The sequence below is a fragment of the Muntiacus reevesi genome, chromosome 17 (genome assembly GCF_963930625.1).
Source record: "Muntiacus reevesi chromosome 17, mMunRee1.1, whole genome shotgun sequence".
NCBI classification, from domain to species: domain Eukaryota; kingdom Metazoa; phylum Chordata; class Mammalia; order Artiodactyla; family Cervidae; genus Muntiacus; species Muntiacus reevesi.
In genome coordinates, this window is record NC_089265.1 from 23,537,490 (window position 1) to 23,562,317 (window position 24,828).

At 37.4% G+C, this 24,828-nt stretch overlaps 1 protein-coding gene across 2 annotated transcripts in view; it reads right to left on the minus strand.

Annotated features, from left to right (window-relative positions):
* The window catches only part of DENND4C (DENN domain containing 4C), a 109,114-nt gene that overhangs the window by 13,579 nt on the left and 70,707 nt on the right, over window positions 1-24,828 (minus strand). For both annotated transcript variants that reach the window (XM_065908257.1, XM_065908256.1), the window contains 8 exons: window positions 23,366-23,476; window positions 22,115-22,261; window positions 16,564-17,720; window positions 11,079-11,256; window positions 10,145-10,254; window positions 9,638-9,813; window positions 3,571-3,753; window positions 2,284-2,479 (listed from right to left, as the gene is read on the minus strand). In XM_065908257.1, coding sequence (XP_065764329.1) covers window positions 2,284-2,479; window positions 3,571-3,753; window positions 9,638-9,813; window positions 10,145-10,254; window positions 11,079-11,256; window positions 16,564-17,720; window positions 22,115-22,261; window positions 23,366-23,476 — 2,258 coding nt within the window. The remainder of the gene's footprint in view (window positions 1-2,283; window positions 2,480-3,570; window positions 3,754-9,637; window positions 9,814-10,144; window positions 10,255-11,078; window positions 11,257-16,563; window positions 17,721-22,114; window positions 22,262-23,365; window positions 23,477-24,828) is intronic.

Consider the following 24,828-nt stretch of genomic DNA (forward strand, 5'->3'; position numbering starts at 1 on the left):
GATCTCCAAATACTGTTTTTCTCTAAAAGGAATGTTTCTTAAAGAAATGACTGATTCGAGGTCTGAAGAAGGAAATATATAATACTTGAGCGTCAAACATCTTATAATACAAGAAAGCAAGGAAACGTTAAAGAAAACTTATACATAGGTGAAAGTCGCTTAGTCGTGTCTGACTCTTTGTGACCCCATGGACTAGTTCATGGAATTCTACAGGTCAGAATACTGGAGTGAGTAGCCTTTCCCTTCTCCAGGGGATCCTCCCAACCCAGGGATCAAACCCAGATCTCCCGCATGGCAGGCACATTCTTTACCAACTGAGTGATCAGGGAAGCCCCACAAAAGCTACTAGAGTTGTGTCAAAAGGAATAAGGCACCAACATATAGAGGCTTCTAGCTGACCAAAGAAGGAATAAAACAAGCATCAATAAGGGTAACAACAGCAATGGATGTAAACATAAATGTTTAAACCCATGAGTTCATAATGATACTCTATGCCCCCAGATAATGGATCACCTTAGAGAATGCTAGGAACCCAACCTGTCACTGTGAAGGTTTTTTTTTTTTTCTTTTTTCACTGTGAAGTTTGATAAATAAAAGGAAAAAAGAAAATCAAACACTTATCTTGCTTTTCCAACATAAACTGCATCTTTGGAGAAAATCTGACAAAAGCCATGGGATAAGTTTCTCTTTATAAATATATTTCATATAATAAAGAATATGACAGAATTAGACTATCGTCATTTTATAGCTCCAAATGGATAACTTATCTAGGCAAAAGAGGAGAGTGAAAAAGTTGGCTTAAAGCTCAACATTCAGAAAACCAGATCATGGCATCCGGTCCCATCACTTCGTGGCAAATAGATGGGGAAACAGTGGAAACAGTGGCTGACTTTATTTTTCTGGGCTCCAAAATCACTGTGGATGGTGATTGCAGCCATGAAATTAAGACGCTTGCTCCTTGGAAGGAAAGTTATGACCAACCTAGACAGCTATTAAAAAGCAGAGACATTACTTTGCCAACAAAGGTCCGTCTAGTCAAGGCTATGGTTTTTCCAGTAGTCATGTATGGGTGTGAGAGTTGGACTATAAAGAAAGCTGAGTGCAGCAGAAGTGATGCTTTTGAACTGTGGTATTGGAGAGAAGACTCTTGAGAGTCCCTTGAACTGCAAGGAGATCCAACCAGTCCATCCTAAAGGAGATCGGTCCTGGGTGTTCACTGGAGGGACGGATGTTGAAGCTGAAACTCCAATACTTTGGCCACCTGATGCAGAGAGCTGATTCATTTGAAAAGACCATGATGCTGGGAAAGATTGAGGGCAGGAGGAGAGGGGGATGACAGAGGATGAGATGGTTGGATGGCATCACCGACACAATGGGCATGTGTTTGGGTGGACTCCAGGAGTTGGTGATGGACAGGGAGGCATGGCATGCTGCAGTTCATGGGGTCGCAAAGAGTCGGACATTACTGAGTGACTGAACTGAACTGAACCCCACAGAGATAGTTCATGTCCCTCAAGACATACCACTACTGATGAAGTTGTCTTGTAAAAATAAATAAATGAACAAAACAACAAAAAACCTGAATCTGACCAAGCTTCAAGCTGCAATTACCAACTTATACGGCTGCATTCAACAAATAAATTACAAGGGAAGAAAAGAGTCTATAGATTTAAAAACACTAGAAAACAGATCACCAATTACAAAGCATTATTTGATCCTGATTCCTCAAACTGCAAAACACACATACTTGACATTTTTGAAACCACTAGGAATTCGAACGACGACTGAATGACCCTGATATTGTTTGTTATTTCCTGGGTCTGATAATGGCACTTTTTTGTTTGTTTGACTTTTGGCTACACCATGTAGCAAGTGAGATACTAATTACCTGACCAGGGACCGACCTGCACCCCTTGCATTGGGAGTGTGGAATCTTAACGACTGAACCAACAGCATTACATTTTTAAGAGTCCTTATCTCTTATAGATAAATACTGAAATATTGACAAATGGATTATATGTTTGAAATTTGCTTCAAGTGGATCTACAAGAGAACTGAATTGGGGTATGCATGACAGGAAAATGTTGTAAGCTGAAAATTACTAAAGCTGGATGGTGCCACAAAAGGACTCATTGTATTCTTTATTTGTATATATTTTTGAAATTTGAAATTTCTTGGCCTGCTTATGAAAATGTATCATTTTTCATGTGATTAAAAAAACTTACTACAGAAGAAGATTCTATTTTGATAAACACACAGTATAATTATAATATTGTTACATACCACAACCTCCTGCAGACTGTTTGGAAGACTAACTGTTGAAATGCCATGAAACGGTCGCTGGGAAAAGTCCATATTTTGCAAGGGACCTCCAACACTGTGACTTCTAGTCAAAGACACATTTCGTTTTGATAAACTATTAGGCATAGGTGAAATTTTCACAGTTTGGACATCTCCGCTGGCTTTCATTATTTCATCACTTAAAAAAATGAAGGAGAAATGCTGTGGTTAGATTGGTTTAAACAGTCTAAATCTGTAGAGCTAGAGTATTTTCTACAATAAATTTTGAATGTACTGAATATATCTGAGAAGAGTCAGTACTGCCTTATAGGAATTAACTTTTCTTCAGGTATTTTTGTAAAATCAGTCAGAAAAACAGGATGGAGTGGATGATCTGATGAAGGGTAGGAAGACGGTATATGGTAAGTATTATGGTATTATTTTTAAAAGATTGAGTGCCCATTCATGTGCTCTATTCAAGCATTATCTCACCTTTATTAAACAAAATCACCTGGAAGTATGTATAATGCATCCAAGTAAGTAATGTAGATTCACTGTCAAGTATTTAATCTCTATAAGGCCATGACCTGGGTTTCCCTTGTGGCTCAGTGGTAAAGAATCTGCCTGCAATGCGGAAGACCTAGGTTTGATCCCTGGGTTAGGAAAATCCCCTGGAGAAGAGAAAGGCTACCCACTCCAGTATTCTGGCCTGGAGAATTCCATGGAAAGTATAGTTCATGGGGTCGCAAAGAGTCGGACAAGACTGAGTGCCTTTCACTTTCAAGCCATGACACACCTAAGAACAGAGGTCAGATTTTATTTACTTTTTTATTTTTAGTGTTTAGCATAATGCTGAGCATACAATAGGCTCTCAGTAAATGTTTGAGTAAATATTTAAGAGTTAAAGGTATCCTTGACTGTGAAGAGAGTATGTATCTGGAAACTGGCAATGACTACACTGAAGGGGAAAATACTTTTTTCTTTTGGAAAGTTCATTTTTGATAAAGACCACTGTAAAACATTAAACAGTATTAAAAATGGCTTATCACCATATTCATTCATTAGATATTTAAACAACGTGAAAATCACTCAGTCATGTCTGACTCTTTGCGATCCCATGGACTGTATAGTCCATGGAATTCTCCAGGCCAGATACGGGAGTGGGTAGCCTTTAAAGTTACATTCTTAAAATGCCAGAACTTATGTCTATGTCAGCCAGGTTGTATTTAAAGATGAAAGTTTTACAGGGGCACCCAATTTCTATGAAGAGTTCTCTGAATTCTGTGGTACCTTGATTCAACTGCAGAGCTTGTTTCTTCAGTAATGGTCTGGTTATGTTTTGGCAAATCCATAAAGTTGATCAGGTCAGGTTCTGCTGAACTGGATATGGGTTTGTGCTCCAAAGGTTCACTTGCCAATGGAATGCTGCCACTTTGTAAACTGTCACCAGAGGTACTTGGTTTCAAGAAAAAGCTAAATATGGATCCATTCAAAAAAAAAAAAAAGCAAGTATAAAAAAGTCTATAAAAATCCTAGAATCCTCCAAATGTCATCATATTTACAATCACTGTATAGTAAAATACTCATTAATGAATTACACAAATCCATAGAAATACTGCCTATTTCAAACACACACATACACACACTCTTGCTTTCATTCTCTCTTCTCTTGTCTGAAACTTTTCAAATGAAAACATCCAGAGCAGGTTACTATAGTTCAATACAAGATCCCTTCAGTTTTTGAGAGACACTAAAGAAAGCTATGAGGGAAGTTGGAAAGCAAAATATTTCATTAATTTTCTTAGTTAAAAAAATAAAGAACAGCATTTTAACATGTATTAACCTATAACTATTTATGATACCCTTTCCCCCGCTTAAGAATTTCCATTTTTGTCTTTAGTCACTCTCTCTACCCTCTTTTAATTCAGTAATTTATTTTCATCTTCTCTCTCTTTTTCTCCCGGGTGGGGATGGGGTGAGAGCTTTGCCTTGCAAGGGACATAAAGAGCACTTTTTGAAGTCATAATAATGTTCTGTATCTTGATTTGCAGAAATCAAATTTACCTTAAATGAAAAAAAATCTGTAAATAAATACTGAACTCTTGTTAATGATACAAAAGCTCAATTTTGGGGGGGCAAAGGTATTTTTATTTTTATTAATATAATACTACTACATATTAGTAGTAATATTATTATTACATATTATTATTACTAATAGGCCACATTGTGAAGCATGCAGGATTTTAGTTTCCTGACCAGGGTTGAACCTGTGTCTCCTGCAAAGCACAGAGCCCTAACCACTGGACTGCCAGGGAATTTCCCTCCCCATCTACATCTTATTTTAAACAAAGAAAAATATAAGATGGATTGGTGGATGGATGGAAGAATAGATAGGTGATAAAGCAAGCAATGTAAACCTTAACTGAAGAATACAGGGGTGGATATTTGGGTGTACTGTAAAAAAAAATCTTTAATTAAACTTGGCCATAAGTAGGAAATTTTCCATAATGACATACTAGGGAGGAAGATTAATAATGCTGGTTTATATTCAATTAGAAAATATACCACAAAAGCTTAAGGAACACAATTAACAAAAAAGTACAAAATTTATAGAGAATAATTTAAAACTCTATTAAAAGAAGATCTAAAACAGGGAGATATATACCATGCTCATAGGAGAATAACACTAAAGATGTCCATTTCCCCCAAATTAACCTACAAATCTATTTGAATCCCATGAAAACTTAAGGTGGACTTTTTCTGTGGGGGAGGACTCAAAGTTACTCTAAAGTTTTATATGCATAATCAAATAATTATAAAAAATTTCCAAAGGGGGAACTTACACTACCAACCAGACATAACATAAATATAATAATAAAAATAATACAGTATTGACAGAACACAGAACCAGAGTGAGGTATACACAGGAACTTGATATATGGTAAAGGTGATACTACATATAATATTAATGAAGGAAGGATGTAAAACTGGCTCATTATATGGAGAAAAATAAACCTGGATCTCTATGATCATACACAAAGGTAGACTACAGATGTATTTAAAACCTAAATACCACAGGGAAAATAGAAAGGTAACAGAAGAACATTAGGAAAAGATTTTCATCTACTACAGATGGGAGTCTTTGGAATCTTATTTAAAAAGAAGATTTCAAATACACAAATCATAAGGTGGAAAATTAATGAATGATAACATCAAAACTGGTCATTTCTCTTCAAGGAATTAATATCAAGAATATTAAAGACAGGAATTCCCTGCTAGTCTAATAGTTAGGACTCTGTACTCTCACTGCCTAGGGCCTGGGTTCCATCCCTGGTCAGGGAACTAAGATCCCACAAATGGCATGGTGCAGCTAAGAAAAAAAAAAAGAATAGTCAAGACAGATCAACAAGAAAAAGAAAACTAAATACAAAAATGAGTAAAGGCGAGTGACGTCTGCAAGGCGGCATGGTGCAAAGTTACCTTTATCTCGCCCCTTCAATTTACAAGCAGTTAAACATCCACAATGCAACAAAGGTACCTCTGCCTGATGCACTGGAGATTCCCACACACCTGTCCACCTAGGGGGATGGACTAGAACACACAGAGGCGGCGAAACGGAAGGAACAGCACAAGTCCAGCCTCCAGGTTCAGCCTTCTGCTCTGGCAAGCTCTGGCAAGCCTCAGAAAACCGAGCAGCAGTGCAGGCAAGTGCACACAGCTCCAGCTTCCCAGAAGCAGCGGCAGCTGTCACGACAGCTAACTGAGGGGCAAAGGGGCCTGGGGCCTCATCCCTCTGGCCGCTGAGGAGCCCACAACTCTGGCCCCCTGCCCCGCCGTCCCACGCCAGTGGAGCCCACGAACCTTAGCAAATCAGATGACCGCTACCAGCAGTGGCAGAGCCTGCAACCCAGGGGAGCCCAGACAAGAGGGAAGAGCCCACCATCCCAGCGCACCGGGTCGGAAGACCCCAGCCACAGTGGCAGCAGCGAAGCACCAACGACCCCAAGGCCCAGAAGCAGTAACGAGGTCACACGGCCACACCTCTGACAGAGGCAGTGGAGGGTGGAAAGTGCAAACTCAAATATAACAGAGGCAGCTCAGGTAAGAGGAACCAAAGACCTGTGCTATTAATATATCACCACCTACCAGAAAACAAGAGACCTCTATTTTTTGACCAGTTGAATTGTCAGAATCAAGCAGAAAGGTGTTCAGTACTTCAAATATGTTGGCAATGCGAACAACTCATCAAGCATCATGAACACCACAGTTACATGTATCCTCCCCACACACAAAAAAATTACACTCCCCCAGAACCCAAACTTAAAGCTATAAATACTGCAATCTAACTGATTAACATAATGCAATATAGCTGTCATAAAGAAACTCAGTAAGCTAAAAGGAAACTCGGGCAGTTCAATCTCAGAAGTGCTATTACTAAACAGAGAGAATACTCTATAAAACAAAGAGTATCTGGGATGACTGGGTATAAGATAGGCTCAAGGATGTATTGTACAACATGAGGAGTACAGCCAATATTCTGTAGTAACTATAAATGGAAAATAAAAATTGTATAAAAATAATAATAATAAAAAAGAAAAGCAAAACTCCTACATAAAACAATACCCAATGACTTGTTGTCTCCAGAAGACTCACCTCAGCTCCAAGGACAAATGTAGACTACATGTGAAGGAAAAGAATATGATACTCCAAGAAAACTGCTGCCAAAAGAAAGTGGGTACAGTCCTACCCTTATCAGACAAAACAGACTTCAAAAAAAAAAAAGGCAATAAAGGACAAAAATGGATAGTAAATAATTATAAATATTTATCATTTATTAATGATAAATAATATTCATCAAGAAGACATATTATTAATATATATGCACCTAATATAGAAATACCAAAATACATTAGAAAATAACAGATCTAAAGAGAGAAACTGACTAACATAGTAAGAGACTTTTTAATATCCCATTTACATCAATGGATAGATCAGAGAGAAAGGAAAGCAGCCTTAAATGAAACCTAAGATCAGACGAATTTGATAAATTTATATAGAACATTCCATGCAAATGCATCAGAATACACATTCTTCTCAAGTATACATGGAACATTCTCAAGGATGTACCATATGTTGAGACAGAAAACAGTGCTCAATAAGTAAATAAAACTTAATAAATAAAAGACTGAAATCATATAAAGTTACCTTCTCTAATCACAGTGGTATGGAACTGGAAATCAACTACAAGAAAGCTGAAAAAAACCACAAATATGTGGCTAATGAACAATAAGCTACTGAAACACTGGTTCAATGAAGAAATCAAAAGAGAAACAAAAAATTACCTGAAGACAAATGAAAATATGACATACCAACATCTATGGGATGCTGCAAAAACAGTACTAAGAGGGAAGTTTAGAGTAATACAGGCCTACTTCCAGAAACAAGAAAAATCTGAAATAAACCACCTTACACATAAAGGAACTAGAAAAAGAACAGGGAGTTCCCTGGTGGTCCAACGGAAAGGACTCCACACTTTCACTGCTAGGGCCCCAAGTGGGAGGCCTAGTCAGGGAACTAAGACCCCACAAGTCACGGGGCACAGTCAAAAGTAATGTGAGAAGAACAAACCAACCCCAAAGACAGTAGAAGGTAAGAAATAAATAATAATGATCAGAGTAGAAATAAATGAATGAGACTAGAATGACAACAGAAAAGATCAGTGGAGCTAAAAGCTGGTTTTTAAAAAGATAAACACAATAGACAAATCTTTAGCTAGACTGAGAGAGAAGGCTCTGATAAATACAATCAGGAACAAAAAGAAAATAACAAAGGGCACCAGAGGAATACAAAGAATTATAAGAATATTTTAAAAACCAGCTATATACCAACAAACAGGACAACCTAGAAGAAATGTACAAATTTTTGGACTTGTACAACCTTCCAAGGCTGAATCATGAAGAGATTTGAATTGATTCATTGTTAGTACAGTCTGAAGCAGTAATCAAAAAGCCTCTAAAAAACAAATGGCCAGGACCAGGCAGCATCACAAGTAAATTCTACCAAACACCTATAGATTTAATGCCTATCGTTTCCAAACTATACCGAACAATTCAAGAGGAGGGAACACGTAACTCATTTTACAAGACCAACATCACCCAGGTGCCAAAACCACATAAAGACCACACAAAGTAAGAAAACCATAGGTTGGTATCTCTGATGTACAAAGATGCAAAAATCCTCAACCAAATACCAGCAAACCAAATGCAACAATACATTAAAAGAATCATATACCGTGCTCAAGTGGAATTTGTCCATGGGATGCAAGGATGGTTCAACATCTGCAAATCAATCAATGTGATACATACATTAACAAAATGAAGGATAAAAATATGATCATCTCAACAGGTGCAGAAAAAGCAGTTGATAAGACCAATCATCCATTTATAATAAAAACTCTCCACAAAGTGGATATAGACAGAATATACCTCAACATAATAAAGCTTATATATGACAAGTCCCCAGCTAACATCATTATCAGAGGTGAAAAGCTGAAACATAACACAGAAGTCCTAGCCACAGAAATTAGGCAAAAAAGAGGAAAAAAAAGGCATCCAGTTTAGAAAGGAATAAGTAAAACTCACTGTTTGCAGGTGACATGATTTTATATCTAGAAAACCCTAAAGAATCCACCAAAAAACTATTAGTAGTAATAAATGAATCTAATGAAGTTGCAGGGTACAAAATCAATAAAAACCTGTTGTATTTCTATATATTAATGAGCTAGCAGAAAGTGGAATTGAGAAAACAATCTCATTTACAATCACCACAAGAAGAAAAAAAAATTGTAAGTATTTAAGTCAGCAAATAGTTACCAAACTCTCAATTACTTAATGACTAATTATAGATTAGTTAATCTATTTTCCAATGCCTAGAATTCACTCATTTCACATTACAGAGCACCACCATAAAGGGCAACAAGTTAAGAAAAGAGCTAAGGTCCCCTTCATCTTTTTTTTTTTTTTGGGGGGGGGGGGAGGCTCCAGAGCACGTAATCAAGGTCATTAAGGCAGAAGCATCAAAATAATAACTAATGTTAGAATTTTGAATTTATAATAACTGATATACTTATATAACCTATAAAGTTTAGCTCCAAAAATTAACTATTAATAATAATCATTTGTTAAATAACATGGAAGAACAGCCTCCTACAATATTAGTATTTTCTCTCAAATATTGAAAATGAAGGAGGGCAAGGAAAGGAATATCTGGAACACACCATGACTACTTCACTCTTCCACCAGAAGTCATGCCTTTTAGAGGGCACTTACCTCTCTAAGGGAGCTTTTATAATACTAACCTTGCAGAGCCTCTTAAGTCTTTAAATTCTATATTGAGAAGAGGCAAGAAGTTGCTTTTACAGAAGGGACAGGCTGTATTCAAATTTGAATCATCTGCCGTCCATCCAGCCATAATTTCTTCATCATAAACTAAAGCTCCACAAACTCTGCACTGTGAACAACTTGACATCAAAACCTAAGAGCAGAAAAATGCACATACTGAAAACCACCACAGTGAACAGTGGTCTTAATAGGTCTTAACAGTCTTAATATAGTCCATCCTCTTGAGACAAACATAGAATTGTATTTATTCTGTGGATCATATTTGAAATTAATAATGGAACATTTACTTTATAGGTAAAACTACTGGCTTATTGCCTTATTTACATAAGACACCAAGGAAATTCAACAAAATGACTTATTTTATTATTCTGTCCATGAAGGTATCATAGAATTCTGTTAAAATGCCAATCTGAAATGAAAATGCTTACTGCCACTTTATTATGGGCTGAATATAGAACTTTTACCTCCATTGCACAATTCTGATAGATGCTGGACATGCTGGTGTTTTGAGAAGAACCATGATCTGACTTTTCAAATTCCTGCCCTTTTATGCCTCTTGGAAATGGAAGTTCACCTAGAGAGAAGTAAACATCATAACACATTATGTATGAAAATATCCTTATTCTTTGGAAACGCATATGTAGGGGGAAATACCATGAAGTCTGCAATTTATTCTCAGTTTAGTATCAAAATCTACTTATGTACATTTAACAATAATTAATCAAATCTAGGTGGAGAATATATGATTGTTCACTATATGATTCAACTTTTTAAGGTATTGGAAATTTTTCCTAATAAAAAGTTGGAGAAAATGAATAAAATTACAATTAAAAAAATAACACAGAACTAGGAGATTTCAGTAATAGAGCAAAGAAATTCTCAAACTCTAGTAAGTATCTGATTCGCCGGGAAAGCTGGTCAAAAATATATATTCTTAAAGTTCCATTTCACAGATTAAGCCTCAAAAGTTTTAGCCTAGGGCTTGGATATTTGTATATACTTATAAACAAATACCCCTGGTGATTTTGAGACACATGAAAGTTTGAGAATTAATGATACAATTCACAAATATACACAAATAAAAATAAACTCAGTGGATTTTCCAGGCAAGAATACTGGAGTGGGTTGCCATTTCCTTCTCCAAGGGATCTTCCCAACCCAGGAATTGAACCCACATCTCCGGCACTGCAGGCAGATTCTTTACCACTCAGCCACCAGGGAAGCCACACTCTGATTCCACACAGTACTTTAAGATCTTATAAAATAACAGTGGTAATATGGTGTGGCTATATACAAATCTATCCAATCATCTTGACAGATGGGGCTTACTGTGTGTGTGGTGCAGGGATAAGAATTGCGGGCGTGTAAGTCAGAAGAGAGGACAATCCTCCCCCTTACCTGGTGAGTAATGCAGTTTTCCTACATCTCCACTGCTGCTACTACTGCCGAGGCTTGTGTTGCTCTGGGTAAGTTCACTGGGGACCAACCCTGAGATACTCGTATTAGGTGATAGATTCTCTCCCAAAATATGGTCTTCAAGGCCAGCTGGGAAACTGTAATCTCTATTTGTTTCCTCCTTTAATTGGAAAAAATAAAATCCCACATACATACATAAGATCTTCTCCAATGAGAATATATTCACTCTATCCTTTTCTCATCACCATATGTTCTGAAACCTTGACCTCTATCATTTGGAATTTCTCTTCCATACTCTTAAGACATTCAAGCAATGACCTATGCTTTAAGATCATGCTGTGCCCCTAGTGTATGTTAGGACTGTGGGGATTATCCCAATATTCAAACTATAAAATGAAGGAACTCTAGGAGCTCACTGTGTCCAATGTAATCAGAGACCCCAGTACAAACAGAGTAGGGGCTTAAGAGTCAGGAGAGCCAGACTGTGATCTTGGTCCCCCATTACATCCTGTGATACTACAGAAATGATCCTACAGAAACGACTTAACTTCCCTTTTAATTATGTTATCTGAAAAATGTGGATAATATGAGTACATTAAAACCAGATAATTGTGAGAATTTTTGCTGGCAATATAATTATTCTGAAAACAACCATCACTAGAGGAGTATAACATGAACAAAATTCTGAACACTGTAATTTTTGATTACAGTGATTGTAATGCTTTAACTGATTGTTGATACTTTAAGATAGAAAACATTTCACTAAGCAGTTTCCTTTTGAATTTTTGCTTTAAAGAAGATTTATATGTCTTCCTTATTATAAAACTTCTTCTGGGTATACATCCAGAAAAAACAGGAACACTAATTCAAACAGAGACATGCACCACAATGCTCAGAGCAGCACTATATATAAAATAGCCAAGACAAGGAAGCAACCCAAGTGCTTATCAACAGATGACAGGATCATGCAGATGTGATAAAAACACACACACACAATGGAGTGTTACTCAGCCATTTAAAATAAATGAAAAATTGCCATCTGCAGCAACATGGACGGACTTAGTATTATGACTAGTGAAATAAGTAAGACAGAGAAAGATCAATACAGTATAACATTCATGTGGAACCTATAAAGTAACACAAATTAATGTATATACAAAACAGAAACAGACTCACAGAAATAGAAAACAACCTTGCAGTTACCAAAGAGTAAGGGGAGAGGGACAAATCAAGGCTATGGATTTAACAGATACAAACTACTTTACCTAAAATAGATAAGCAACAAGAATTTACTGTCTAAGAAATAGTATGTGGTTTAAAAAAACTCAGGAAATTAACATGTGATACAGTATTAACTAAAGTACAGATTTTGTTCAAATGCCCCAAAATTTTATGCTAGTGTCTATTATTTGTTTTCACACCTTATTCAAGATTCCACATTGTATTTAGTTGCATACTTTTTACTATGTTACAAATGTTTTCTAATTTTCCTTGTTATGGCTTCTTTGATACACCCATCATTTAAAAGCAGACATTTAATTTCCAATTACATAGGTTTATAAAGTATCTTTGATATTTCTCATTTTGATACTAATATTCTCATTTAAATGCTTTTTTCTCTGCAATCACTCCTGTATTTTTTTCAGTCTTTTAACTTTATTGAGGTTTTCAATGGCTAAGTCAAAGATCTCTCTTGGTAAATGTCACATTGCACTTGAAAATATGTAGGGTATTTTCAAATATCTTTTGATATGGATTTCTAACATAATTCCATAATGGTAAAAGAACAGATGGTAAGAGAATAGCAAGGAGAGAGAATAAACCGTTCCTCAGCAATCAAGGCAAAGAAACAGAGGAAAACAATAGAATGGGAAAGACTAGAGATTTCTTCAAGAAAATCTGAGATACCAAGGGAACATTTCATACAAAGATGGGCTCAATAAAGGACAGAAATGGTATGGACCTAACAGAAGCAGAAGATATTAAGAAGAGGTGGCAAGAATACACAGAAGAACTGTACAAAAAAGATCTTCACAACCCATATAATCACGATGGTGTGATCACTCACCTAGAGCCAGACATCCTGGAATGTGAAGTCAAGTGGGCCTTAGCAAGCATCACTATGAACAAAGCTAGTGGAGGTGATGGAATTCCAGTTAAGCTATTTCAAATGCTAAAAGATGATGCTGTGAAAGTGCTTCAGTCAATATGTCAGCAAATTTGGAAAACTCAGTAGTGGCCACAGGACTGGAAAAGGTCAGTTTTCACTCCAATCCCAAAGAAAGGCAATGCCAAAGAATGCTCAAACTACCATACAACAGCACTCATCTCACATGCTAGTAAAGTAATGCTCAAAATTATCCAAATCAGGCTTCAGCAATACGTGAACCGTGAACTTCCAGATGTTCAAGCTGGTTTTAGAAAAGGCAGAAGAACCAGAGATCAAATCGCCAATATTCGCTGGATCATCAAAAAAGCAAGAGTTTCAGAACACATCTATTTCTGCTTTATTGACTATGCCAAAGTCTTTGACTGTGTGGATCACAATAAACTGTGGAAAATTCTGAAGAAGATGGGAATACGAGACCACCTGACCTGCCTCTTGAGAAATCTGTATGCAGGTCAGGAAGCAACAGTTAGAACTGGACATGGAATGAGAGACTGGTTTCAAATAGGAATAGGAGTCCATCAAGGCTGTATATTGTCACACTGCTTATTTAGCTTATACGCAGAGTACATCATGAGAAACGCTGGGCTGGAGGAAGCACAAGCTGGAATCAAGATTTCTGGGAGAAATATCGATAACCTCAGATAGGCAGATGACACCACCCTTATGGCAGAAAGTAAAGAAGAACGAAAGAGCCTCTTGATGAAAAAGAGGAGAGTGAAAAAGTTGGCTTAAAGCTCAACATTCAGAAAACTAAGATCATGGCATTCGGTCCCATCACTTCATGGCAAAGAGATGAGGAAACAGTGGAAACAGTGGCTGACTTTATTTTGGGGGGCTCCAAAATCACTGCAGATGGTGAATGCAGCCATGAAATTAAAAGACTCTTACTCCTTGGAAGGAAAGTTATGACCAACCTAGATAGCATATTAAAAAGCAGAGACATTACTTTGTCAACAAAGATCCATCTAGTCAAGGCTATGGTTTTTCCAGTGGTCATGTATGGATGTGAGAGTTGGACTATAAAGAAGGCTGAACACCGAAGAATTGATGCTTTTGAACTGTGGTGTTGGAGAAGACTCTTGAGAGTCCCTTGAACTGCAAGGAGATCCAACCAGTCCATCTTAAAGGAGATCAGTCCTGGGTGTTCATTAGAAGGACTGATGTTGAAGCTGAAACTCCAATACTTTGGCCACCTGATGCGAAGAGCTGACTCACTGGAAAAGATTCTGATGCTGGGAAAGATTGGGGGCAGGAAGAGAAGGGGACGACAGAGGATGAGATGGTTGGATGGCGTCATCGACCCAATGGCCATGGGTCTGGGTGGACTCCGGCAGTTGGTGATGGACGGGGAGGCCTGGCATGCTGCGGTTCATGGGGTCGCAGGGAGTCAGACACGACTGAGGACTGAGCTGAGAGAGAACAGAGTCTGTCTGACTGCAGTCACGTGAGGCCATGAAACGTCTGCACCTTATTTGATGTCACTGGGTATGTTCCAGAGTCTCCTGGTTTATAGTCTATGAGAAGTTGAACAGAATTTGTATCCTGCTGTTGTGTGAAAAGTGTAGAAATCTTAATTATCTTCGATTGGCTCATAGTGCTTTTCAGGTCTACTCTTCCCTTCTACTTTTCTATTCATTCTATTAATTTTTGAGAGTTTGATACTGAAACTCCATATAAAAATCTTAATTTATCTACCTAAAAATAATTGTAATATACAGTGGAACTATATATAACTATATGTAACTTTGTTATGTATATTCCAAGTCTCCTGTAAATGTGTTATGATACCTTCACAACCAAAAAAAATGTAAGTCTACAAACTATGCAAAAATTAAAACAGAAACACAAAAAGAATTTACTGTAACAGAATTATACCCAATATCTTGTAATAATCTATAATAGAATATAATGTATAGTGTGCTGTACACCTAAAACTAATACAGGATTACAAAACCAACTAATACAGGATCATAAAACCAACTAATACAGGATTATAAAACCAACCTAACTTCGATAAAAACTTAGCTTTACTTGCGCAGTATGAAACCTATCAATTGAGCTGTAGAGTGATTTATATATCTTAAAGAAATAACAGGTCAAAGTTATTTAAAAAGTGAAGCGACAAACGTAGAACAGACTGGTGGACACAGTGGGGGAAGGAGAGAGGGTGGGGCAGATTGAGAAAGCAGCACTGACATATATACACTATCATGTGCAAGACGTAACTAGCAGGGAGCTGCTAGATGGCATAGGGAGCCTGCCTGGAGCGCTGTGACAACCCAGAGGTGTGGCGGGGAGCAGGGGGAGGCTCAAGACGGAAGGGAGATATATATATATATTACATAAATACATAAAAAAATATATATATAAATATACAACATACATGTTTTATATAAATTATATAATTATACACGTATAACATATATATTATATGTAACTATATATATATATTTCTCCCCTCCATCTTGACCCTCCCCTCCACACCTCTAGGTTGTCCTGAGAGTGCCGGGCTGGGCTCCCTGTGTCATCTGTCAGCTTCTTGCTAGCTATATATATACATACACATATATATATATGTGTGAAGTGAAAGTCACTCAGTCGTGTCTGACTCTTTGCAACCCCATGGACTGTATGTAGTCCACCGAACTCTCCAGGGCAGAATCCTGGAGTGGGTAGCCTTTCCCTTCTTCAGGGGATCCTCCCAACCCAGGGATCAAACCTAGGTCTTCTGCATTGCAGGCGGTTCTTTACCAGCTGAGCCATAAAAGCAGCCCAAGAATACTGGAGTGGGTAACCTATCCCTTCTCCAGTGGAACTTCCCAACCCAGGAATCGAACCGGGCTCTCCCGCATTGCAGGCCGGATTCTTTACCAACTGAGCTATCAGGGAAGCCCAAATAAATATATATATAAAAAAATGCAATGACTCACAATGATGTACAGCAGAGACCACGACAACATTATAAAGTAATTATCCTCCACTTAAAAAAAGTGATATGCAAATACGACATGGCATTATTATTAGATCAAACATTAATCAGTAATTCTTTCAACTAAATAGACAATGTGTTAGTTTAGACTGAGCTGTGGAATTGTAAAGTAGTCCTGATATTCTATTTCTTCATTATTAAATTCCTTACATGTATATTTATGTCATTTCAAGGAAGAAGTAGGATATGCATGTTTTAAGATATAAAAAACAAAATTACCAGAAAAATCTAAATAATAATTCATATATTAAAAAAAATACTCCAAACATTCCAACATCAGATGGCTGGCACACATAAAGCTCTCTCACCTCATCATCTGAGTAGTTGTAGGCAGACGCTACAGCTCCCCACATCTTACTGGCTACTGTTGCTGCTTGTTTCATACCAGATTTTAGCACATCCATCTTGGGTCCTGAGAGGATATTGTCCAGCTTTAGCCCTGACAAAGAATTGACCACAGAACCCAATGAGCCGTGTGGTGAAGAACGGACCAGTGCTGATAAAGAAGTTGAACGCTCCTTAGGACTTCGGGAGGGAGTCTGTTGCTTGAGACGCCCCGTAAAAGTTTTAGACCTGGACACTGCAGGGGAGCCCTTTTCACTTTCAGGACTCTCCTGTGCTGGTGGACCATGATCTAAAGGTAGGCTTGATCTCCTCTCTAAAGAGTGAATAAACGCACTGGTAGCACCAGACTCTCTGTTTCCCTCTCCATGTAGTTCCATACTAGAAGACTTGCTACCTAAGGGACTCTTTAGATTCATATAGCTTTCGATTTCATCAGCCAGATTACGTGCAATAACTGGAGAAAACAGCTTCTCTTCTGAATCAGTTTTTTCTCCTATACATTCAGTGGCTAAAAGTGACAAAGGATCTAGTCCAGTTTCAACATCTTCCCTCTCGACAGCTTTAGCAACACCATATAAGCTATTTCTTTTATTTGCTAGATCTCTGGATCCTGCTTTCAAGTCTCTGGACTGATTACTATCATTTTGTAGACTGTCACATGTATCCTTTGTCATAGTAGCTTTAGCTACATTTTCATCAACCACAGGTTCGATCAACTCTTGGCTTTCCACAAGCATCTCTAACACCAATGATCGGTGTTCCGAATCCCAAGTGCTTTCAGACACACGAGTCCTAGTGTCAGCTGGATGACAGCTAATACTCTCAAAACTATGGGTTCTTGAATTATGAAGTGGAGAAGTCTTAGGACTTGTCGTCAGTGCTGTGAGAATCTTGGCATCTGCTCCCATCATGATAGCCACTTCACTTGAATTCAAATCCAAACTGCTCTTCTTAAGTAACATTCCTGCTCGACTTTCAGAACTAAAACTACAGCTTCTCTCTGGAAAATGCTTTTGTCTTTTTTCTCCTCTGTCACCATTCTTCTTGAGATTAATAACTTCACCAAAGACAGCATCTTCAACTGGATCTTGACTAGAAAATAATACATTTGATGTACTGCCTAAAAAGAGAACGTACAATATTAAAAATACACCTATTTTCTGATGTAACTTTTATTAAAAGAATATTTTTTTCTGATTTTTGAAAGTGAGACATACTCAGAGTAAAAGATTAAGGTTAGATGGTATACAGAAAATGTCCAAAACACTGCTTAACCCTGTGTCTTAAAAACATTTTAATGTCTAATATGCCTTTTATTCTCTATGCATATACATACATATTTTAAGAAAAGATCATGCAATATATACTGTATAAACCTGTATTGTTCACTGACAGATATCATACCTATCAATAAATATAATCTATAAACATGTTTTATATTTTAAGAGTTTTATATTCAACTTAAGAAATATATTCTGTGTTAAACAGCAGACCTAAAAAGAAACAGCAGAGCTGTATGCAGGGCAAGAATCAACAGTTAGAACCGGACATGGAACAAAGGAATGGTTCAAAATTGGGAAAGGAGTATGTCAAGGCTGTATATTGTCACCCTGCTTATTTAACTTTCATGCAGAGTACATCATGCAAAATGCCAGGATGGGTGAATCACAAGCTGAAATCAAGACTGCCAGGAGAAATACCAACAACTTCAGATATGCAGATGATACTACTTGAATGGCAGAAAGTGAAGAGAAACTAAAGAGCCTCTTAATGAGGATGAAAGAGGAGAGTGAAAAAGCTGGCTTAAAATGCAACATTCAAAAAACAAAGATCATGGCATCTGGTCCCATCATTTCATGGCAAACAGATGGAGAAACAATGGAAATAGTGACAGACTTTACTTTTTTGGACTCCAAAATCACTGCGGACGGTGACTGCAGCCACAAAATTAAAAAACGTTTGCTCTTTGGAAGAAAAGCTATGACAAACCTAGACAGCTAAAGTAGAGGCATCACTTTGCCAACAAAGATCCATATAGTCAAAGCAAACTATTTCCAGTAGCCATGTACAGATGTGAGAGTTGAACCATAAAGAAGGCTGAATGCCAAGGAATTGATGCTTTCTAACTGTGGCGCTGGAGAAGACTCTTGAGAATCCCTTGGACAGCAAGGAGATCAAATCATCAGTCCTAAAGAAATCAACCCTGAATATTCATTGGAAGGACTGAGGCTGAAGCTGAAGCTCCAATACTTTGGCTACCTGATGAGAAGAGGTGACTCACTGGAAAAGATCCTGATGCTGGGAGAGACTGAGGGCAGGAGAAGGAAGGGGTGATAGAGGGTGAGATGATTAGATGGCATCACAGACTCAATGGACTTGAGTTTGAGTAAATTCCAGGAGATAGTGAAGGACAGGGAAGCCTGGCACAGCACAGTCCGTGGGGTCGCAGAGTTAAGACATGACTTAGCAGCTAAACAGGCAGAAAAAGAAATAATCTCTTCTATCCTAGATTTCATATACCTAATTCAACAATTCTTACCAGAAGTCAATTTTGCACAAAGCAAACTCATAGTCATAGATTACATATTTGCTATAGACAAAGTCTTACTTCTCCAAAGTACTGAATAAAAGGATCTAGAATGAAGTGCTTAGAATCAGCAAATGATAAGAAGCCTAAGAAAATCTGAATAGCCAAAAATTTTTCTGTTAAGTTTATTCCTTCAACAAGTATCTGAATGCCTACTAAGCACCCACTACATGAAGTGCTAATACAATGGAGAATAAAACAGACATAATCCCAGTCTTCACAGAGATCAATCATGTTTCATCAAGTGTCTATAGGAACCTCTCCCAGCTTTAGGTGATGCAGGCAGTCATTAACTCCTTGCTACCATGCAATTTTTTCTACGCCAAGACCAAAAATTATCTCTAGTTGCATCACTGCATGCATGCTGAGTCACTTCAGTCATGTGTGACCCTATGAACTGTAGCCCCACTAGGCTCCTCTGGCCATGGGATTCTATAGGCAGCATGCCATCTTCCAGGGGATCTTCCCGATCCAGGGATCAAACCAGGGTTTCCTGCATTGCAGGTGGATTCTTTACCACTGACTCACTGGGGTTAGCAGAACTTAAGTCTAAGCATTCATATTTAGGATTCTCATTGGTTTTTTAAAAAGGGTAAGAACCTTAGAGTTTGGGGCAAAAGTTACCTTTGATAAAATCTTTTTTTTAATCTTTCAAATTAATTTCAAGATTCTTTTTAATAGTCCATATTGGTATCTAATAATCATAATCAATTAAAGAGAACTAATAATAAGCATTTAGAGATATTTTTTAAAGCTTTTAGGGGAATTAAATTAGCCTGTTTCATAACTCCGAAGTTTGTACCTGCTTCAAAAAAATTTTACCAATATTTTAGAAAAGATCTTTGCAAATTTACTGGTTCTTATTTCTAGGAGTTTAGTGGCACATTTTGTTCAATTTTAAATTGACTTTGACTTAAAATATGTTAAAATATGTTTGACATATTTAAAATAAATTAAAATGTTTAACATATTGCCAAAAGCCTCATTCCATTTTCTCCTTTCTTAATAGAATAACTCTACATCAAAATGTAACATGAAAATAAGATCAATAAAAAGAGGAAAAAACACACCAGTCCCCAAACTATGTCCATTTCAATATTCTGAGAATATTCTTAACATTTGATGAAGAAAATTCTTGCCCTCCTCTTTTCTTTTTAATCTGCTATCAATACGCTGGGAAAATAGGATTAAGAATATATATATTACTTTTTCAAAAAAACATTTAGCTCCACCTATTGAACAAAACCCCTCACCCCCTGCAAAATAATGGAAATTGGTATCAAAAAAAAAAAAAAAAAACCAAAAAACTTTAGGAATAAGAAATATTTCCATGTTAAAAAGCTAAGCAAATTAACGTCTATGAAGTCATAAACAGATACACTTAAAGATAAGACAACTGACTTTAGGGAAGTGAACTGTAGCTGCTACGATCAAAGCGCAAATAACACAGGCCAATCTCATTGTCTTTTAAAATCATACACTTAAATGTTTGCCTTAAGGGTATTTGGGAGGGCTACAACATAATCAACAGTAGTAAACTCAAATTTATGGGAGTTACAGCAATAGAGTTACTCATTACAAGTACTGATCCCCTGGAGAAGGGAGTGGCAACCCACTCCAGTCCTCTTGCCTGGAGAATTCCAGGGACAGAGGAGCCTGGTGGGCTACAGTCCATGTGACTGCAAAGAGTCTGACACAACTAAGCAACTAGCACTGTGACTGAACGACTTAATCATAAATAAGAAGTCACTCAGGGTACCTATCATAATTGGGCAAAAATTAAAGACCCGCTGGCACTTTTGTGTAGAATCTAAGTGATATGAATCTTTTTCTTCCATTTCCTTTCAGGTATAGGAATTACCTTGCTATGCACAAGCCCTTTGGAATTTGACCACATAATTGCCTCTCTGTTCAGGATGAATATGAGACCCATCCTACAGTTCCTCTCTCATTATCAACCATAAGAAAGGAGGACAGAACTCAGAACAGACACGACAATAAGAAAAGTATTCCAGGACTCCCCGGTAGTCCAGGGTTAAGAATCCACCTCCCAAAGCAGGAGAGACAGGTTCGATCTCTGGTCCGAGAAGATCCCACATGCTGCAGAGCAACCAAATTCATGCACCACTACTGAGCCCGTTTTGAAAGGTTATAAGCCGTAGAGTCTGTGCTCTGCAACAAGAGAAGCCGCTACAAGAAGATGCCCACACATCACAAGTGAAGAGTAGCTTCGGCTCACCGGAACCAGAGAAAGGCTGCACACAGCAGTGAAGACCCAATGCAGTCATAAATGAATTAAAGTTTTTAAAATTACAAAATACATGAATGCAGTCTTATTTTTTAAAAAAGGTTTTCCAAATAACATCTAAACACACTTAATACTCTTCTTTTTAAAAATAAAGTATTTTTAAATAACGATTTTAATTTCCTCTTTAGCCCATTTACAGGATTCAGCTTATTACTTTTGATTCTTGAGCATGTTCATTACAATTAAGTTAGCAATTTATAATGTCACTAAAGACACACATGGACCTACAGAAATATGTTTTAAACACTTAATAACAAAAGTGTTGGACTTCCCTGGTGGTCCAGTGGTTAAGAATCTGCCTTGTAAGGCAGGAGACACAGGTTCAATACCTGGTCCGGGAAGATCCCACATGCCGAGGTGCAACTAAGTCCATGCACTGCAACTATTGAGCCCACGCTTTAGAGTCCAGGAGCTGCAACTACTGAGGCCCACGTCCTAGAGCCTGTTCTTAGCAACAAGAGAAGCTACAACAATAAGAAGCCTATGCACAACTAGAGAGTCGTGTCCAGCTCGCCACAAGTGAAGAAAGTCTGCATGCAGCAACAAAGACCCAGTGCAGCCAAAAAATAATAAGTAAATTAAAAGAAAAATATTTAATAATTTAAATATAAAGACTTACCAGTGCTACTTTTTCTGCTGTTGACATCAAATATACCAGATGGAACTTTCACAATACTGCCACCCCATGCAGGAGGTTCAGCGGGACTCTGGGGCTCTGCAGTAGGTTGAGAATGTTTGGCCACAACAGCAGAGACATTGCACACCTCTGGGAAGAAATATTTGGACGTTATCATTCCTATTTTTGCCAGTACTGAACAGAAACAGTACTTTTAAACATATCTTATGGACTTTTTTTTTCTATGTGGAGATGAATACATGATTATTTTATTACTGATTTATTCTGATTTAGTTTATGCCATAAATGCTGCCAGTATTGACTGAAATAAATGCTTTATTTTAGCATTCATAATTCTAACTTGAGCATTCCTGAGTGAATCAATTAAGACTGGCCTTTCGTCACATTCCTCATCACATCTCAAGCAGGAGAGTGGCTTGCTTCTGTATAATTCTGGAGCATAAAATAAGTGACATCATTAAAGAAAGGGAACTTTTGTGTAAGAGGACAAGAAGAACACTGTGTTGTCATAAAGCCAAATATTTCTCCATATTTTCTTAAAGTGATTACTAGAAAACATTTCTATCTCAGTGAGAACCCTAAAAGAAGAAAAACTACACAGACTATATTGGAACTTACAAATGAAAACTGTCAACTTAGATATCCGAAGGACTTCTAGTGAAAGAGCATTTTAAAATAAAAGGTACACTGGAATACAAGTTTGATGACTCAAAGTTTAGTCCCGGTTCTATCACAAAATAGTTACTTTATATTGGCAAATGAATACCATGATGGGCTGCACTTTCCTACAAAATTGAGAGTTGACCTACAGAGTCTCTAAAAATCTCTTAAATTCTTAAATTCAGGGATTACCGAAAATCTATCATATATGACAGAGAGTTCGTGCTAAGTCATTGCAGTCATGTCCAACTCAGTGCAACCCTATGGACTGTAGCCCACCAGGGTCCTCTGTCCATGCAATTCTCCAGGCAAGAATACTGGAGTGGGCCGCCATGCCCTTCTCCAGGGGACCTTCCTGACCCAGAGATCGAATGTGCCTCTGTTGGTCTCCTGCATTGGCAGGCAGGTTCTTTACCACTAGCACCACCTGGGAAACCCACAGATGACAGTACATAATATCTTATAAAGCCCAGACTTTACATTTCTGAACATTATCACCAAAATTATCAAATAAGACTTCTAAACAATAGAGGTAACTCACTAAGTAAAGCTAAGCAAGTATCAGTACTTAACCTTCTGTTTTAGTTATTAAGTCTCCTGACATTTGTTCTTCAGGCACATGAATTTCTGCATCATCCTTTAAAAGTTCATCCTTAGACCCATAGCCTTGGTCAGACTGACCACCTGTTCAAAAAGAATAAAGGCTGACATATGTTTTCATATATTTACAGTCCAGCTATAAAATGTCAAAAGAAAACCACCAACTTACGCAATTCAACTTCTAAAAAGAAAGAAGAGACGACAGCTCCCAAAGCGCAGAAAACATTTTACAACAAAGAAGCAAAGAATAGTAGAAAGGAATTTCAAAACTAAAAACCATTACATACTTGAAAGCAATGAATCTTAATTTCCTCATGTATAAATTAGTAGATTTGGATGCTTTGAAAGTTTCTTTTGGAGTGTATTTATAAAATGCTACCTTTTGTGTTAAGACAGAAGTGGAAATAAAACATACACCTGCTTATTTCTGCAAAAAAAAAAAATGCAAGAATAATAAACCATAAAACAACAAAACTGGTCACCAACAGGTGTGGGAAAATAGGATGGAAGGGATAGAGAGGAAATTTATCTAACTACGATCATCATGTTGCTTTTTTATTTTTGGAAATGTAGTAATTTCTATATATTCAAAAATTAAATCAGCAAAACCAAGGGTGGGGATGTAACTAAAACTGAATGTACACAGAAACAAAAGAAATCAATTGTTTATGAGTAACATAACCACACTTAAAGGATGGGACAGGACTAATCCAAGTAACTTTTAATACATTATTTTGAGTATACACCCTAAGCCTGAGGGATAGTAGCCAAATTCTGAACTCCTTCAGTTTGTTCCTCACAGGGAAATGTGTGTAGCAGTGTTGAAACTGTATTATGTGTACTTGGAAGACTGAGCAACTGAGTAAATGTGATGATGTTGGGAACCAAGATTCTGACTGTGGAAGAAGAGAGAGATTTTTTACAAAAGAAAAAAAATGACATGCAGAAAGGCAAAGAAAAACTTGTGTAACTGAGTTGGAATTAGAAGTATTTCTAAAATAACATAAAAATTTTTTCCAGCTCTGCTGAAACAGTCTAGACCACCACCCTGGAGGGAGTAAGCATATCTAGGGCCCAGATCTTGGTTTCTAAAATCTATCGCCCATTAAAAGGAAGCTGAGATCCTTGAAGAAATGACTGATTCCAGAGCTCAGGCAGGGGAAGGTACAAGAATGAGCCAGGAACACTTTGTAATGTAAGAAAGCAAGTGCTCAAAAACACAAGAGGACATTTCTAAAGGACATTCACCACCTTACAACCATCACAGGAGTAAAGACTGGTCCAGGCAAGAATCATCAATGGATGCTAAACTTAAAAGGGAAAATGTGATGAAAAAGCAGGTATTACTGCATAGTCTCAGAGTATCTCTTCACAAGTGGCTTATTATCTGCAGGAGGGCTAATAGTAACTAACAGAAACCAAACACTGACACGAAG